Source organism: Centroberyx gerrardi, chromosome 3 (genome assembly GCF_048128805.1).
Source record: "Centroberyx gerrardi isolate f3 chromosome 3, fCenGer3.hap1.cur.20231027, whole genome shotgun sequence".
Lineage (NCBI taxonomy): Eukaryota > Metazoa > Chordata > Actinopteri > Beryciformes > Berycidae > Centroberyx > Centroberyx gerrardi.
Window position 1 is genome coordinate 25,846,659 of NC_135999.1, and position 17,361 is coordinate 25,864,019.

Consider the following 17,361-nt stretch of genomic DNA (forward strand, 5'->3'; position numbering starts at 1 on the left):
ATTTTGACAGCTTCTGCCCATCTTCTGTCTTCAGAAGAGATAATGGGTGGACGTAAGGAAAAGGAGCCTCTGTAGACGATTACGTAACACTCTCACATACCTATCCTGCATTACCTCACTATCACACACAGAGGTCAACATCATGACTGCTAACGTTAGCCACGCCTCTCCAGCCCTCGGCATTCAGCGCAGCCCGGGGCTCGTAGACCTCGCTCGTAAAACGTGTCTTGGCCAGACTTAAGTGTACCCTAGGTGTCCCCTAATTGAGTGAAACAAATGAGATGGGGCTTAGTGAGGGGTAACCTGAGCCCGGGCTGCGGGGGGATAAATGTTTGCTGCGAGGTTTGGATGATGCCCAAAGACATAGTGCTACAGCATCGTCTGCGTTGTAACACGAACGGCTGCAGCGGCCAACATCCTTAAGTGTATCGGTGACGTTGGGTTGCTAACGTTAAGTGACATTACATAACAGGGTCGGCCTTTCATGACCGTTTATTTATTTACATTATGGTGGATCTGAGGGGAGGGGGAAGCAGAAATTTGCACACCTAGATAAATGTTAAGTACACTACCAGTCAAAAGTTTGGACACACCTGATTGAATGGACTGCGTTTTTCATTATCTTAAAGCCACTTTGATCTAAAGGCTTATGCTTAAATGCTTGAAATTTGTTTTTTTTAGACAAATATAAATAGTGAAGTTGATCCTATGTATGAATTTCTTTCCAAAGCTTTTGCCTTTCCATCAAGGCAAAGGGCGGCTACTTTAAAGAATCTAAAATATAAGATAGTTTTGATTTGTTTTACACTTTTTTGGTCACTGCATAATTCCATTTGTGTAATTTCATAGTTTTGACGTCTTTACTTTTATTCTAAAATGTGGAAAATAGTAAAAATAAAGAAAAATGTGGTGTGTCCAAACTTTTGACTGGTAGAGTAGATTTATTTGCTAAGTTTCCTGTCTTGTTAACTGTCATCGGAGCGGACAACATAAAATATGGTAAACTAATCGCTATCATGAAGGCAAAAGGCCTCGATAATCACACAAGCTGAAACCAAACCCCCTTTAGTCACAAGAATTTACACTGGTGGCTTTGATCCATATTGCATGCCTCCAGATTGTTTTAAAGATATAGCCAAGAGATCGTTTTCCGCTGTTGGTGGCAGAGCTGGTAGCCAGTGGTAGCCAAATTAAATTAAAGTTAACATAGTTAGGAAGATGTGAGGGGAGCGGGGAGGGAAGCAGGCGAGACAGAGGACATGTGAGAATAATTAGGTGGATTTTCTGAGAGATTTCTTATTGAGATTAAGTGGTGAAGAGGGGATGTTTTAGCTGACGAAGGCACACAAGAATTCATCCCTGAGGACTGTAACAACGGCTGGTATGGTCCAACAAAATACTACAAAAGGCTTCCTTAAATAATTATGCTTTTGAAGAGCTTTCCTGTAGACTAATTTTTTAATTTGCTCTTTAGCAGTGTCTTCTTATGTTGTTTATTATGTCTTAAGTGTGTGTAGCTGCTGTGACAATTTAATTTCTTTCTATTTCTTTCTAAATTTCTATCTAAAAACAATATTTAATTAAAATAATAACATTTTGACACTACCTACTTGCAAGTTTGCTGACATACTTACGCAGCAACTAACTTGCTTTAGAACTTTTTGCAGAGAATCTATCACAATATAATGTTATGTAATGTGCCTGTCAGGTGGTTCTCCAGCCCCCGGGGCCCTGCTGTGGCTGCAGCCAAGCCTGGACAGAGCACACCCAAGTGGGGATGGAGAGGGACAGGTGCCTGGGTGCTGGTTGGGACTCTGAGGTCCCTCTCAGAGACAGAAATAGTCTCACAATGAGTCAGGGGGTGAAAAGGCAGGAGGGATAATTCCATTCCTATTTTCAGGAGGAGTGACGCTCTTCCCTTCCCCTGTGATTGTCATGTGGCCGGCCTGCAACTGTACTGCAGTATTGCACCTATTCCATGCAACAGTGTGCAGTGTGAATCCCCTCAATTGCCAAGAATGATAAATGCACCAGCACTGGTATTGGTGCCATTCAAGCTAGCATGGAAAAAAGCTTCTACTTGAGTTAAGCCCCTTCCCAGTTTTGAAGCCAGTCCAGTGCCAGGCAGAGCGATCGATGACCGAGCTGCTGAAGTTGAAAGTGTGCTTTGAGTTAGATGAATGGCTTGCAAAGGAGTGATCTTAACCGACTTCTTCAACTCCGCTGCACACAGACACATCACTCTTCTACCTCACAAATCTTCCCTGCCACGCCCACCGCTTTTTTCTCATCACTGTGCACGCTGTTTTTCTCAAATCCACACTGAGACGTCCAGAGACATGCAGGTCGGGTGAATAGAAGACTCTAAATTGCCCATAAGCGTGTGTTTGTGTGTAGTATGGTATATGATCTAGTATATGATGTACAGTATGTATATGATGTAGTAAACAATGAATATGAAGTATGTATAAGACATAGTATAGGATGTATATGATGTGTATATGTGTATATATATATATATATATATATATATATGTATGTAATATGGTATATGACATGTATATGATGGTACATAAAGCCCTTTGAGACTGGATTATGATAAAGGGCTATATAAATAAACAAGACTAGACTAGACACCCAGTAACACACACACACACACACACACAGAGCGAGAGAGAGAGAGAGAGAGAGAGAGAGAGATGCTATCACTCCAGCTCTGTAACTATCACAAATTATTTCAATCCACCTAGCCTTTTTATGGCCCTTCATTATCTAGGCAAGACTAGGCGACTCAGAACAGCTCAGCGGTCGGGCTACTGTACCCTGGTCCAATCTGCCCCCTGCCCTGCCCTGTCATGCCTGTTATATCTGGGACATCCCCTGGACACGGACCCTGCTGCCTGGCTGACCGGCTGCCTGGAACGGCAGATTAGCAGCTCTGCAGACACGGACAAAGATAAATGTGCCGGAGTGGAGAAGCTTTATTAAGACATTGAATATGGTGCAGTGATTTTAGCTGTAGACGTAGAGTCTGTGTTTACTCGTCTGTGTCTGTCTGATTGTCTTGGAAGCACACTTAGCCTATGTGGTGTGCATGTGTGTACCTGAGCAAATCTGTGTGTGTGCATGTGTACATGGTGTGTAGGCTACATGTGTGTATGTGCATGATGAAGATGCCTGTGCATTCCTGTGAGTCTTAAAGGGATGTGTATCAGTCCATGGCATCGATGTCCACAGTATCTGGTGACTACTCTCTCTCTGACTAATGCCTAGCACCTGACTACGGCAGCTCGTAGGGGCCAAAATGAGCCTCTGCAAGGACAGAGCAAGGGTATCTCCCTGCCCCCAATCAAGCATGACAATGTACTGGCTGCAAGTGCAAAAGATCATGATGTATCTACCTCCATAGTTTTATTACGCATCAGTCTGATGGTACATTTCAATTTGTTCAATTTAAAAACAAATTCATTCACTTGACATGGAATGATAGGTAAGCCTGTAAAATGTCAAGCGATTGTAAAATGCCCAAACCCTCACTGAGCGCTGATTTCTGGACTTGCAGGCGTGCAACTGCTGTGAAAACCACAGCCAAACCAAACGAGAACCACCGGGAAAACAAATCAATCCGGCCAACTTTTCCCTTGGCTGCGGTAGGGAATGCGACTCTTTGTAGTGAGTCCAAGTCATTCTAGTCTTCAGTGTTCAGCCTGATCTGTTGGCCGCGGCCCCCTCCTGTCACTCTGTTTCTCTCTCCGGGGCAGCGAGGATAAGCAGCAGACAGACAGACAGACAGGACAGTTTCCATCAGCTGGTGTCTCACCTCAGCTCTGACATTTCCACTTAACAGCCACAACGCCCCACACTGCTGTATCATACACTTTTCTGCGCGATCAGCTGAGTTCACGTATTCACATATTGGGTCACGGCATACAGAAAAGGAGGAATTTCACCAAGGCAATGCAAGATGAGTGACACGTGGCACAATTTTAAGACATAACCACTCTCTGTTCTCTGTTCAATGCAAACAGTTTAATCCATATAGAAATGCAGAGAATGCAGCTCTCACCATGGCTATCTTTACTGACAATGAACTCAAACTAATACAAAGCCTAACAAATTAAACGCAGGTCCAAATATGCAATACTGATCCATAGGTAACAAATGAAAGTTAGTTGTGCATTTATTTACAGTACATCAAATAACTTACAGACCTCAATTTCTCTCAGTGTGAATGGACTACCACCGATGGTATTCTTTTACTTTGCACTTAAAAACCTAAAAAGTGAATGTCCACCGTCACTCCGAGCCTCAGCATGATATATGGAGCGTTAATGCTTTGACAGAGACGGGCCAAATGGGTAGTTCTCCAACCTCAGTGCATCAGCATTCCCATTACATACATCGCACCTGCTCAAATAACTCCCTGAGGAACTAACGCACATCAATCCAAAGCCAACATGCTTTAACCAAAAAAAACAAAACATTTTCCCTCTTCCGTACCTGCAGCAGCGAGGGCCAGCAGAGAGAGCAGGCAGCACACAGACACCAGAGGCTTCATGTTGGCTGCCAGGGGCCTTCCCCCGGTCTCCCAGCCTATATATACCCCTCTGGGAGAAGGTCAGAGGGCATGCCAGTGGAGGCGGGGCGTGGCAACTGCACCCGGGTTGGCCATTGCGTGTCCGAACAGTTGCCTGGCCCAATCAGGGATGTTGAGAGAGGACAAGGAAGCAGGAAGCGCTTGGCTGTTTACCTTACCTTTTGCTTTTTAGAGTTTTACTTTTATTTATTATATTTTGTTTTTATTACTTTTACCTCACTGATCTATTGATGTCTTTTGTTCTTTTATCTCTCTTGATTGTGAAGCTCTTAGAGACTTTATTTTGTTTGTGACACACTTTGTAACCGTTTTAAAAAGTGCTATATAAATAAATATTATTATTATTATACTAGTGTAGTTTTTAGAACTTATAGAGGCTACAGGTGTGATGAGGTAATTCATGTTCATTTGTGCAGCTTTATTTAAAAAGTAAGCTTATACCAATGCATTAATTACTTTCTTCACCAATTCTCATGTAGTAAAATGCAGTTAATCTCATTTCTCTACACCATAAAAATCTTTATGACAGTTTAAAGTGCTGCCACCCGCTCATTAATATGGATCTGAGGCCTGGGTGACAGCAGTGTTTGTCTGTCAGAAAGCTGAACTACAAGCCTCAGGCTGCACAGAAACTCCTCTATGAATGCTGCTAAATTTGGGGGTCACTAAACATCCCCACCCGGTGGACAAACAGGGTTATGTCAAGCGCAGTGGAAGGAAACTAGCAGAGGACAGATTTGATGAGCGCAAAACCTCAGCCTCACCCACGCATCAATAACAACTCTCATGCCTCCTCAATGTAATAAAAAACAAAGTACAAATTTTATTGTGTTTTTTTTTCCATCTTTACAAAGGCCTTTTTTATAAACAAAATATAACAGCTTCTCATCGACCTGAACAGATGGGGAAAAAAAAAAAAAAAAAAAAAATCACAAAGAAATATAAAAAAACAAGTTTATCACCGAAAAAATGGGAAACAGGACGACAGGAAAGACAGATAAAAAGACAGAAGAACAAAAGACAAAAAAAACACAGCTGTTCAGTTTAGGTCACAGCAAAGAGCTTTTTAAAAAAAATAATAAAATGGCAAAAATCTTCCTCATCATTGATTCAGGCAGTACAGAACAGCAAGTGCTTCATATGATGAATTATCTCATTTCCCACCAAAAAGACAGCAGTGCTGCAATACAATGTACATACACATTTAGGGGAAAAGCGTTTCACCGACAAAAATCAAACCCCAGCCCAAACATCTGTCCAATGCAGATGTACCAAAATAACCAGAGGCTAGGCTTAAGATTCTTCAGTGAAACGTCCCACCCTTAAAAAAGCTTCACAAACAAAACATGACATAGTTTCCCCGTGTGTTCAGCATGAAAATACTACTCTAACCAGATATAAAATTGATGTCCAAAGAGTGAATAGTGTCCGCACAACTCGCCAAAACAGATGAATGCATCAGTCATGGCAAACCGGTATTAAAAAAAAAAAAAAAACAGAAAAAAAAAGAAATAGGAAACCCACAAAAACAACCTGTCAAAACAAAAGCCTGCCTTAGTCAAGAGAACATAGCAAATAATAACACGCATTCAATTGGCAACAGAACATACAGGATGAGATCAAAAGACGGATCCGAGTCCAAATAAATGGAATGTTTACAGCATCAAGTCAGCGTATCAAATAGAGCGTGACAGGGGAGAGGCTCCAGGGAGGGATTTCCAGTCAGATTCCCACGACAAATATAAGCAACGCAACATGGAGGGGACAGGCTTGGTGTGTTTGACGGGAGGGGAGAGGGGGGAGAATGTTCTGTTCAGTGCATTTCACCTGGTTTCGGTCACACCAAACACTGATTCTTGCACTTTGTGTGGCATTTGATGAGCTGAAAGTGTACAGAAACCTATCTGAACATGTTTAGTTTTAATAACTAAACCCGGTAATCCTTTCTCTTGTCCCGACACATTTCAAAGTTTCAAACTTTTTCCTGACATGAGTTGAAGGTTTTGGATGGAGTTCAATAAGATGCAGCCTGGCAATATGATCTATGCCGTATCACTCTGTAGCTGAAGATCATTCTTCATATAAACAAATATCACAATATGGAAAATGGCGGTCTTCATGACACATGAAATATGTTGCCATGTGTATTAGGACTGACCCCCTCCTCCTTTTACTTTTTGTGCAATTCCAAAACCTTTCAAGATGTGGAAAAGACCAATTACATTTTCAGACACATGTGGGGAAACCTGACTAAGTGAGTGCGAAGTGACATGATGAGGTTTGGGCCTTAGTTCACTGCCAGTCAGAAGAGCACCAGGTTGACAAAGAGCACCTTTTGTAAGTAGAGTCTACATTCTTTGATACAAGCATGTCAAGTTACATACATATAGGTTTAATGTACACGCCTATTAACGGTGCATAGATAACCTGTCCATTCCACCTCATGTATAAATGACACCAACAAATGTACTGGAGATGGAATTGCATAAATACCAAAAACTCTAGTGCATAGTCACTGAAATCAACAAACCAATAACAGAAGTTAGACTAGGAGTCTTTGGAGGAAAAAACGGAGGCCTTCAGACAAAGATATGAACCATTTAAATCTGTTTTTAGGTTTTCAGATGAGTGATGTTTTCAAATCTTACTAAGGACTAAGTTTGAGTGGTTTTGGGTTGACTCCAGGGTGAGGAATTAACACCTGCCACTAGCCAAATGCTGGTATATTTTAGCTGGTGATGCATTCCCACTTTAGCAGGTAATCAAGCATCATTTGAAGGTCCTATTCTGTTCTGAAAACCTGGTTTGTTGGTGAATTTTGGGGAGTACCGACCACTGTCGCCAGCGGAGAAAAAGGACGGTGCCTCCCCTGTTTGACTCAACAACTTTAAGTACGTTTACTGAAAAATCAAAACAGACTTAGACGGATATTCATCTTAAGTCCTCCGTTTCCTTGTGTGAACCTGACAAAACCTCCAAATTTCAGTTGTTAATCTCAAAAGTAATAAAATCTTCACCTTCTACATTCAGTAACCCTGACAGAAAAAAAACAAAAAAAAAAAACCAAAACGCAACATTAAAACCAGAGGACAATCCATGTAAATTGTCAAACAGCTTATTTTTTTTAAGGGCTAAATCAGAACTCGACAACACAACACGGAACCTTTTTTTCAAGTAAATCAGACATTATTTCATTCAACATCTATGCTCAAATTAAGTTTGCATTTTTTTTCCCAAAAATCAAATTTAGAAACATCTTCAGTTTTAGCTTTAGTCAGATTTCATGACCATCAGCACTAGAATGTAGCCGAGCCAACAGGGTAACGTACAAAAAAAACAAAAAAAAAACAAAAACAAACAAACGGCAAAATAAGACTGGGGAAAATAAGTGCAACTCCATATCTCTTTTTCCGAATAAAAAGAGCAAGAGTTGCTTGCTTGTTGTGTTGTTACATTCAACTCTCCATTATACTGACATCTATCAATTTGTAGCACAAATAATACTGTCAGTGTGCCAATGAGGGCCGGGGAACTGTGATTGTATGTAGCACACGTTTAAAAAAAACAAAAAACAGGAGGGACGGACAGATGCTGATAGCTTTTACATGCGGAGACCCTCAATACAGAGACTGTGTTCCAATGTAACACAGCATAGAGAGAAATCTGGCTGCCATAGACTGGCATGGGCACTGGAACAGCCTCTAGAAATCCCACTGGGCCTCCAGCGCATGTCGGCCATCCTATGTTTTCAATCTTCAGAGATTTTACAGTACGTGACTGACAGAGAGCTTAACCACTGGATTTGGGAGTTGGGATAATGCCAAAGAGAGAATGTTTCTTTTTAAAAAGTAGTCAAGCTCCTGGAGGGAATCTTACAGTGGGCAGATATCGGAAATATGTGTGTGTGTGTGTGTGTGTGGGGTGAAGTCGGGTCTTGACAGAACACGAGTCTTTAAACCTTTCTCTCTGCCTTGTTGGGATGCATCTACTGCATGTGTGTGTGTGTGTGTATGTGTGTATGTGTGTTTGGGTGCGTGGCTGGATGGATCAGTTCATGGAGCAGTCCTCTCCCTCTGTGTCGGTGTCTGTGTCCGAGCAGGCGGTGTCCATGGCGACGTGGGCGGGGCTGACGATGACGGCTCGTCTCTGCTCCTCCTCGGCGCTGGCCCTCCTCTCCTGAGTGCGTTCAATATGCTGGATGGCCTGCGGAGGACAGAGGGGGGAAAAGCATGAATATTCAATAAAGTTGACGACAATTCTTTAGCAAAAAACATTTTCCATTTTCCAAGAATCCTCATAAGAAGACACTCCATGGATCTATTAAGAAATCGATCGTCTCTCTTGGCTGTTGGTAGCCTAAGGCGGAGTTCACGTGAGCATTTTGTACTACGTCCAAAAATCCCATTTATTTCAATGTGACCTGTGTATTGACAGACAACATGGATTAACGGTGTGTAGAAATATCGCCACCCTGTCTGGCAAATTTTTTTTTAAACTAGTTTAACTTTTGACGAAGTGCAGGTAAACGTCATCTGCTAACTAGGGCTGAACGATTTTGAAAAAATATCTAATTGCGATTATTTTGACTGATATTGCAATTGCGATATGATTTGCGATATTAGAGGGAATGATCATTTTAACATCATTATTCTCATTTTCATTGAAAAACGTATTAAAATGATTATGGTGTGATTTTTGCGGGGATCTGTACCAAACAAAGATGTCTTCTTAAGTCTGTAGAATATGATGTGTAGGCCAGGACATCTCTGCAGCATGACAATATTTAATTTAAAATGGTATTTTGACACACATTTCGCCTTTAACAAATATTGCACCTCCTGCGATTTGAAAATTGCAGTAGGCCGTATTGCGATTTCGATAAAATTTCGATTAATTGTTCAGCCCTACTGCTAACAGGCTTCATCAGGTGATGAAATCTGTACAGACTGCTTCAAAAGGTTTCGAGACGCACCCACAACAACACAACCTACACTACCAGTCAACCGTTAGATAAAAGTTAGTTTTAGAATAATAGTAAAGACATCAAAACTATGAAATAACACAAATGGAATTATGCAGTGACCAAAAGAGTGTTAAACAAATCAAAACTATCTTATATTTTAGATTATTTAAAGTAGCTGCCCTTTGCCTTGATGGAAAGGCAAAGGCTTTGGAAAGAAATTCATACATAGGCATCAACTTCACTACTTATATTTGTCTAAAACAGACAAATTTCAAGCATTGAAGCATAAGCCTTTAGATCAAAATGGCTTTCAGATAATGAAAAACAGAGTACATTCAGTCAGGTGGGTCCAAACTTTTGACTGGTAGTGTAGGTGGTTTCAACACAGACTTGTCTGTGAATGTGACAGATGCCAAATGTCTGATGTGAATGTTGCCTAACTCATAGCGGTGTATATGATATTATACTATTATGATATACTATTATGATATATTAATGTTATTTTTTATATATATAATATATGTCTTATGTCTTATGTCTATGTTTGCCATTTGTGTTGACTGTAATGTTTAATGTATGTTTTTAAATGTGGACCCCAGGAAGACTAGCTGTGCTTTAGGGCAAAGCTAATGGGGATCCTAACAAATAAACAAATAAACAAATATGATGATGTAGACTGCACAGCACAATTAACTTGCATTCTGTTGTTCTGCCACACGAGCTGCTTTCTTATCTGGTAGCAAAAGAGCACAAAAGTCTCCTCAAGTTTGGGATTATTTTACAAAACTTAATCAAGAAAATGTACGGTGGCTGACTGCAACAGCGAGTTGTCTCGGCAAACCTCAACCACTTTAAAAGCACATTAAAATCAAGTGAACACATACCTGCACGATGGTGTCCAGGTTCTGTCTGGACGTCGACACGGTGCTGGTGTGGGCGGCCGGGCTCATGGTTACCACGGTGATGTGATGGTGGGGGTGCTGGGCTAGTGTCGGGGCCGGGACGATGACCGTGGGGTGGTGGGTGGGGGCGGGGGGAGTGGGAGGAGCCTGCACCTGGAGGACAGACAGAAAGGATGAAATAAAGTGTGCTTTCTTACCTCCAGGATGTGTGCGTTTACATGTGAGCGTTACTGAATATGGAGGAACCAGAGCAGTAAGAGTTAATACTGCTGTAAGCTGTGTGTGTGTGTGTGTGTGTGTTTTGAGTTTTTGAAAGAGTGAAGCGTACTGAAGTTATATTAGCAGTGATGTACCCACTTTTAAAAAGGCAGTGTAAGGCAGTGTGCGCTCTGCTTTCTCTATGAATTTTTATTTTCAGCATTTTTGAAATTCGATAAAACTAATATTTAGGGGGGAGACAATATGAGGTGCTACTGTTTGGGATTTGGTCAGTTTTTGGTCACGTCACATGATTTGTAGAATTTGTATGAGACATGTTTCCCTCAAAGAGAAAATCGAGGCCTCTTGTGATTTGGAAATTGCAGCAGTTGATATTGCGATCCATATTTTTTCCAGTTTATTGTAGAGCCCTAAACCACCTCATGATGAATTGTGTTCAAAAACGTACATAAAAATACAATGACATTTTTTACTGCACAGATCTGTGTGTGTGTGTGTTGCCGTTTCTGACCTGTGGGTTGTGTGTATGTGTGTGTGTTTCCGACCTTTGCGCTGCGTATGCGTGTTTCTGACTTGTGTGTGTATGCGTGTTTCTGACCTGTGTGTGTGTGTGTTTCTGACCTGCGGGCTGTGTGTGTGCCTCTCGGTGGCCGGCCCGTGGATCTGCTGCAGCCGTAACAGAGTCTGGCTCTGGAGGTGAGCCTGCTCCTCCTCAACCTGCTGGGTGATCACCTTCAGACGCTCCGGGTGCAGGTGGCTGTCCAGAGAGCGCACCTGGACACAGACAGACACACACACACACACACACATACATAACACCTTGTTACTTCAAGGCAATGTCAACTCCAAAGGTGTTTAAAGGCGTCTGCATTAGTGTTTAAATCTAGGGTTGGGCGATATGGATAAAATTAATAAAGATAATCAGAAGTTATTCCAAAATCAATGTATAATGGTATCTGCTAACATGCAAAAATCACATGTTAAATAATCAAACTGATGTTCGTTGCATTAAACTGCAGCATGATAAAAGCTCTAAAATAAAACTCTACTTTTTAAATAATAGTCCCTAATTCGGTTCAGATATCACTTTGTGAGAGATTTTAATTAGTATTTGCTTTTTATCTAATAAAGACAATAGAATTGTGTAAGACTTTGTCACGTATTGTGGGGAGTGTTACCCATCTACAAAATTAGCCATTGTTTACATTCCTGTTCCTATTTCAGCCTCTGTTTATCTTTCCGAACCGTTTAACCCCCATCTCTCAACCTGCTCTTCAGGTAAATCCAGGGTGGGAAACGCCAGACAAACAGGTCCCACCCTTTTTTTATATTTTAGACATATAGTTGATGCTCTTATCCAGAGCGACTCACAATGGGTGAAGCTGTTGGATAAGCTGAAATACCTGGACCCTCAAAATTACAAGATAACATAAAATATAAATAGTAGTTCTGGGGAAAAAATTAAAATAAGAGCTAAGGAGAGTGGTAGAAAGACGTTTTTAGAGCAATTAAGAGTGAGTAGAGGAGTGACTCTCCTCCTCTGACCTCAAGCTCCTCCCTCCGTCTCACCTGCTCCTCCAGCAACATGCGCGCCGAGCGCTCCTTGTCCAGCTGCTGCCGGAGCTCCAGCATCTCCCTCCGAAGCTCCTCTCCCTTCTCCTCCTCCAGCGTGTCCGGAGAGCCGATCCCTTCGTCCTTCTCCTCCGCTCGCCTCCTCTTGGGCGACGAGCCGCTGAACTCCTGGAGGGCGAAGAGAGACGGGGGTCGCGTAAGGACAAGTGTGCGACAGTCAATACATCGGCTCTGTATCAGAGCTTAGTGTGTCAACCAGGGGAAAGTTACTTTTTCCACATGCTTGCTACCAGGGCGGGAAGTAATTTCCATCAACTGGCCAGAGTGTCTGGAATCCAAAATTCACCAAACTAGATTTTTAGAATAGGAGAAGACCGCCAAACAATTGCTGCTTATCTGCCAAAGTTATCCATTTCTTAATTTCTTCTTTTGCTTAAATGCAAAAGTGGCCAGTCAAAATTGACCAGCTTGTGCGAATTTCCCACCTTACTGACTGCAGTATTTGGAGTATTAAAACCAGCCACCATCACTTTTCAATCAAACAAACATTTTTTAGAATAGTCTGGCTGCTTACCAATGTGGCTGGTAACCATACCGGCTACAACCAAACTTTAGTAGCCGCTGTTGATTTTCCCCAAACCGGGTTGGACACAAGTAACTGTGAAAAAAAGTCACTAAGCAAGCCGTTACCTGGATGAAGCGTTTGAGCTGGTTGTTCTGCTGCAGCAGCTGGGTCTTCTCCTGCTCCAGGGCGAAGATGTAGTCTGATGTCTGCTGCAAGATGGCCGCCTGGCAGGGACAATCCCATTGGTTAAAATACAACACCAGTGTACGTACATTCTTCAAAACATTCTTACAAAACTGGTGCTGAACCACAAGAAACAGTACAGTTTTCAACGCTTTACCCAGGCGTCATCACTGTGAGATACATTGTAATAAATAGTTTGGAGGAAATAAAGCACGGGAAAAGCAGTATACTGTGTGGCGAAAATGTGCTTCTTTCTGTAAAACATGTAACAAGACACAAACAAAACCCTTCATGTCATGATCTGCACTATCCCAAAAGAGATCATCGAATAACACTGAAGGGATAAAGGATTGTGTGTGTGTGTGTGTGTACGCTGCACCTTGCTGAGTTTCTCTCCGTCTGTGTGTGGCAGGAGTGTTTTGAGAGACTGGAAGCCGGCGTTGATGCTCTGCATGCGCCGGCGCTCGTTGCTGTTGGCGATCTCGCGGCGGATGCGTCTCTCCTGGTCCTGGGCCGTCTCCGGACTGAGGGGGATGTTGGCCAGGCTGAGAGAGAGAGAGGGGGGGGGGGGGGGGGGGGGTGACAGGAGAGAGGTGGTCACCAGCCCATCCATGAAGCCATTGCGTCCAAAATAAATCTGAAATGTCCTGTATCGTCTTGGTGACAACAGAATCTTCGTAACCGTTTCCTGTTTGGTTTTTGACTTTTGTTTTGTTAGTTTTTAGGTGTGGTGGCACGCAACCAAAGGAGGGGAGTTACAAGTTTCTCCTCACAAATTACTTTAGCACCCAGTTGACATCACAAGCGTTGAAACTATAGAAAAAAGACCTAAATGAGAGACCTAAAAGAGTGCTAAATGTTGGCAGCAACAACAGCGCATTATCAAGGCTAGACGACACTGACAAGACAGCCAGGTTTCCATGACAACAAGGCAGAAGCTCGACAACCGTGGGATCAGAAATCTTTTTGGACCGAGTGGACACACAAGTCATTAAATTTTTGGAATGGAGTTTCACAGGCTGTGGGCTCCCTATAGAAACCCATTTGCACCCTTGGGTAACATCACACACACACACACACAGCACTGACACTGCCTATTAAACAGGACAACCTTTAACCTGAAAACGTACCACGCTTCAGTACTGACCCTCCACATTCCTCAGTCTAGCTACTTGGAGGTCTTTGAGTTTGCCTCAACTCGCCGCCCCCTCACACACCTCCGTCCCTTCAGGCCGGACCTTATGGTGGCAAAACCTCTTCTGTCATATTTACTCAAGGAGAGAAATAAGTGAACCATTAAGGCTAAAGATGACTGCAACGCACACGAAAAACAAAAGAACCCGAATTACCAGATCTGGGATGTTTTTCAAAAGGAAGAGGGATGGGGAGCAGTGTGGAATAGTGAGACAGAAAACACTATGACACGGCTCACATGACTTAACGCTGTGTTTACTGGGCATGAAAACACCTAGATCAACTAAATGAGGACATGGTGGGCCTTATCATCATTTATGAGCAGCTAAATCAAGCAACAAGTGTGAGCAAATTTAAAAAGGCAAAAAAGTTTATTTGATATGCCCAGGAAAAGTGAGATGGCAGAGTAACAAACTTGTTATATAGGCCCTAAATCGCAATTATTCAAGAGCAGTGATAAAAAGAAAAGTGGGCAAACCATGATGTCAAGTTGATAAGACAACAAGAAATCAATTATATTTAAGCTTTTATTCCTTTAAAGATCCTTCCATCATTTAACTTCCTTAAGCTTGATACTTAGTATGATGTACACTACAAATTTGATATCAGACTAAAACGTTTGAGATATTTAGCTTCAGGCACATGTGGGAGTGCACAGATTTGTTTTCTCTTTGCCTAATTGCAAGATCCCTGGAACAGAGGAACACAAGCTTGTCTACAATAAAATACTGTTCCTCTTCTTGTTTTCCTGGGAATGGGACCAATGATAAAACAAGTGACACCATGCTGGTAGCGAGCCTATGCAGTTGCTCTAGAAATCTCCCAGTAACCACAGCTGGCGCCATGTTGGAGGTCCGCTGCTGAATCTGCTGTGAACAAATGATGACTAAATATATAACAACCATGCGCACCATCTACCTTGGGCAAAATAGCCTCAATGAATGAGTACTCATGCAGCAAAATTATTCTGTTGATGAGACATGAGTGCCAAAAACCAGTGTGCTCAGTCCTCAGACTATCATCAGTGCTACTCCAGCACTTTGTTTTTGGCACTCATGTCTCATTAAAAGAATTTTGCATGTATCTCAGCATACATACTCATTCACTGAGCCTTTTTTTTTTGCACAAGGGTGATGATGTGCAGGTTGTTCTGCTTGATTCCTGTATGCTGAATTCCTCAAGTGACTCACCCGAGTAGTTAAACCCCCCTCTTACCACTAAGTTACCATAGGTGCAGTGTCAAAGACTTTTGCTATCTGAATACATAAACAAGCAGACATGAAATAAAGATACATGAAAAATATAGGAGCTGTGGGTGTGCAACCATGCTGTAACGCTATAGCTGAAAGTGAATGGTCTGATATGGCAGATTTGTTTCCACATTTAGGTAAGTGAGCTAGTTAACATCCTCACCACCTCATAACGTTAGATACTGGGCTGTAACTGTTGGTTAGCTAACTGACAAACTCAAACTGGCACTAAACACAAAGTCGATCACATGTATCAGTGACGAAATGATGAGCCTTCGAGCAAAGCCAGCACTGAAATGACCCACATATAATCCACACTGTCCAAACCTCGGAGTCTAAGTTCAGAAATGCAATCAGCTGTTCTCAGCCGTCGTTGCCAAGAGCTGCCGACCTCCAACATGGCCGCCAGAGGGCGCGTCGAGTCACCTGGCAGCCCGGAGCAGCGCCTGACGGTAGCAGTGAAATGTGACTCCACCAGGCCCCCTGGCACGGAGAACAATGCTTTCTCCCGTTAGCTCCCAGCTAGCTGCTAACGTGTAAACCTGCCACCAAAGGCTACCGAGCTATGCCCGTTGATAAATTTAATAGACGATGTGCTTCAGTGAAGGCAGTTGGTGCAAGCGGGGGAAAGAAATGTTCAAATTAACACGGTTAGAAAATGAGTACGATGACTGGGATAACTAGCTAGCTAAGCTAAGCTAATTTCAGCACACGACACACAACAAGCATGGCTGCTCCACGGACCAGCTAGCTGGGTATTTCCTTGTTTCACCGTGCATAACGTCAGAAAACCCATTTCCAGTGCCTCAACACAAAGCTCAACTGCCAGTAAACGATAGAAACGGACTATTTTGTGATATTAGCGAGGAGTTTAAAGCAAAAATCATCGTTACAAACATCTGGTTCTGTCTATAGCTGCAAAGCGGCGGGCAACACGGTAGTAACCACGTGGTTGATGTTGAACTACACGCAAATGTATCGATTTCGCCTTGTTGATTTACATATTTCTGAACTACAACGACGGAAAATATACCTTGTGGGCTAGTATATATGCTACAGTAAGACAGTATAATCAACTGTGGTAGCAATCGATCCACCAGCGGCATTCCTCATAGCTAACATTAGCTGGCATGAGAAGCTGCTAGTTGTACAACCATGTTGCTGGCAGAGCAACACAGGAGCTAAGAGCTAGCATGCTAACTTGAGCCAGACTGCAATCACAGTGTGGCAGAAGCCACATGAAAGGCAAGGTGTGCAAACAGTGTGCTATCAGCGGTGCTACACACCTGCAGAGACCTCCGATAACATCCTTCTCCGACTTCTTGAACTGCTGTAAGGACGGGATCTTCTCTGTTGGCATCATGAAATATTCCATGCTTTCAAGCCACCTTCTCCAGTCCGTGATTGTTGTGTTGTTTTTTCCCCCCACCGCTCTCCTTCCTCTGTATGCAATATTGTATTACCGCAGAGATCTCGATGCACTCTTCAATGGCGCATAGCTAAAATACTAAAAAATAATCAGCTGGTCCGAGGAATAGAGTTAGAAAAATAAAAGCAAGTTCAAGCTGTGTTGCTCCCACAGCTGATGGGGTTCCCTCCGCTGTGTGTGTGTGTGTGGCTTCAAGCCTCCGCCTACTACGTATGTGTGTGGCTCCTTGCCTCCGCCTACTACGTGTGTGTGTGCGTGTGTGTGTGTGTGTGTGTGCGTGTGTGTGTGTGTGTGTGTGTGTGTGTGTGTGTGTGTGTTTGCAGCTGATCCGTCTCAGGCGGGAAACAGCTGGTTGGAATCAGAGAGCCTGTTTTCCGGAAGGCAGAGCAGACAAACACACAAAGGCTTCATTTGGAAAGAGTGTGACTGCAGTGCTGCATGAAATATTATCAAACTAAAACCTGACAGATGGTGAGCTATCACTGAA

General features: G+C 42.7%; 2 protein-coding genes across 2 annotated transcripts in view; both read right to left on the reverse strand.

Moving 5' to 3' along the window:
* LOC139909264 (sarcalumenin) overlaps nucleotides 1–4,629 on the reverse strand; it is a 17,562-nt gene extending 12,933 nt beyond the window's left edge. Inside the window, 2 exon segments of the mRNA XM_078290027.1 lie at nucleotides 4,501–4,606; nucleotides 4,609–4,629. Of these exon segments, the coding sequence (XP_078146153.1) occupies nucleotides 4,501–4,606; nucleotides 4,609–4,629 (127 nt within the window).
* Nucleotides 4,630–5,395: 766 nt separating this feature from the next.
* Nucleotides 5,396–17,019, reverse strand: LOC139909246 (transcription factor AP-4-like). Its single transcript, XM_071896254.2, has 7 exons — nucleotides 16,732–17,019; nucleotides 13,381–13,546; nucleotides 12,944–13,042; nucleotides 12,251–12,421; nucleotides 11,303–11,455; nucleotides 10,445–10,615; nucleotides 5,396–8,800 (listed from the first exon to the last, which is right to left on the reverse strand). Exons 1-7 carry the CDS (start codon nucleotides 16,818–16,820, stop codon nucleotides 8,645–8,647), a joined length of 1,005 nt encoding a protein of 334 aa, XP_071752355.1. The 5' UTR covers nucleotides 16,821–17,019; the 3' UTR covers nucleotides 5,396–8,644.
* Between the last annotated feature and the right edge of the window lie 342 nt (nucleotides 17,020–17,361).